The 1,563-nt window shown below is 52.7% G+C and overlaps 1 protein-coding gene across 1 annotated transcript in view; it reads left to right on the top strand.

Moving 5' to 3' along the window:
* The first annotated feature begins 803 nt into the window (after positions 1-803).
* Positions 804-1,563, top strand: part of ZNF48 (zinc finger protein 48) — a 2,156-nt gene continuing 1,396 nt past the window's right edge. Inside the window, exon 1 of the mRNA XM_014529835.1 lies at positions 804-1,563. This exon is cut by the window's right edge and continues 1,396 nt beyond it. Within this exon, the coding sequence (XP_014385321.1) occupies positions 906-1,563 (658 nt within the window). The 5' untranslated portion in view covers positions 804-905.

Below are 1,563 nucleotides of genomic sequence, written 5' to 3' on the forward strand. Positions count from 1 at the left end.
CAGCCTGTGCCCTGCGGCGGGTCTCCCGCTGCCTCACCGGGCAGTGGCCACAACCTCCCTCAGCCCCCTTTTCTCCAGCGATGCACCCTGCGCCCGCTTGGAGCCCAGACTGCATCCGATCTGGTCTCCCTCCTCCAAAACCTCCCCTACTAAACCTGCCTCCTAATTAAGAGTCTTAGCCTAGTGTTCGGTTCAGCCCCTAGTCCCAACCTCCCTTTCCAGCTTATCCTCCAGTGTGTCTGTCTGTCTGTCTGTCTCTCTCTCTCTCTCTCTCTCTATATATATATATGTATTTATATATTTGCTACTTTGGTGACAGTGCAGTTATTCTGAACCCACAAGTATGATTGTTTTTGCTTTGCCTTATTTCTCCTACCAGCCCTAAGCATCTTGAGGGATAGGTGTGTGTCTGGCATCTCCGGTAAACACAGACGACTGAAGTAATAAATTACACAGGATGGGCTAATACCAAAAAGATAGCATTGAAATAGCAAATACCAGTTTTCCTAAATAGGGACAATATGATGTGGTGGTAACACAGGTTTGGGGGTCAGACAGACCTGAGTTAGAAACCTGGCTGTGCTACTTGCTAATCTTTATAACCTTGAGCAAGTGACGTAAATTCTCTGAGTCTGCAAATGGGCACAGTAATAGTATTACCTCATGGGATCGTTTGCAAGTGTTCAGTAATGCTTAGTTCGGTGATTGGCGAGTATTAAAGGCTTGGTTAAAAGGAAAATACTGTTATTAATGAGAGGCGCAGACAATAGTAAGTTCTTTAGAAGTTCAGAGAGAGCGAGATCCTTGTGACGACAGATTGTCAAGGAAGCCTTTCTGGGCTGAGCGACAGGGCAGGCCTACAAATTGCTTTTCTTTCCCCAGGTCTAGGGGGTGAGAATGTGGAGATGTCTCGGGCGGATGAGTTTGAACCCACCCCACAGGAGGATGACTTGGGGTTCAAGGAAGAGGACGATTTGGCCCCAGGTCATGAAGTAGGAAATGCCTCTCTCAAGCCTGAAGGCATCCAGACCTGGGATGACTTGTGGGTCCAGAGAGAGGGACCAGGGAAACCTCAGGCTCGAGACAGAGGCCCCCGGCTCCTGGGAGAACCACGCTGGGGCCAGGCTAGCGATCGGGCTGCTGTATGCGGCGAGTGTGGCAAGAGCTTTCGGCAGATGTCGGATCTGGTGAAACATCAGCGGACACACACCGGGGAGAAACCCTACAAGTGTGGGGTCTGCGGCAAGGGCTTTGGGGATAGCTCTGCCCGGATCAAACACCAGCGAACTCATAGTGGCGAAAAGCCCTACAGAGCCAGACCGCCAGCCCAGGGCCCTCCAAAGATTCCTAGGTCCAGGGTCCCTGCCGGGGAGCGCCCCACTATCTGCGGTGAATGTGGCAAGAGCTTCCGGCAGAGCTCAGACTTGGTGAAGCACCAGCGGACACACACGGGCGAGAAGCCCTACAAGTGTGGCATCTGTGGCAAGGGCTTTGGTGACAGTTCTGCTCGCATCAAGCACCAGCGAACACACCGTGGGGAGCAGCCCCCCCGGCCCATGGTGC

The sequence above is a fragment of the Myotis brandtii genome, unplaced genomic scaffold (genome assembly GCF_000412655.1).
Source record: "Myotis brandtii unplaced genomic scaffold, ASM41265v1 scaffold698, whole genome shotgun sequence".
NCBI classification, from domain to species: Eukaryota; Metazoa; Chordata; class Mammalia; order Chiroptera; family Vespertilionidae; genus Myotis; species Myotis brandtii.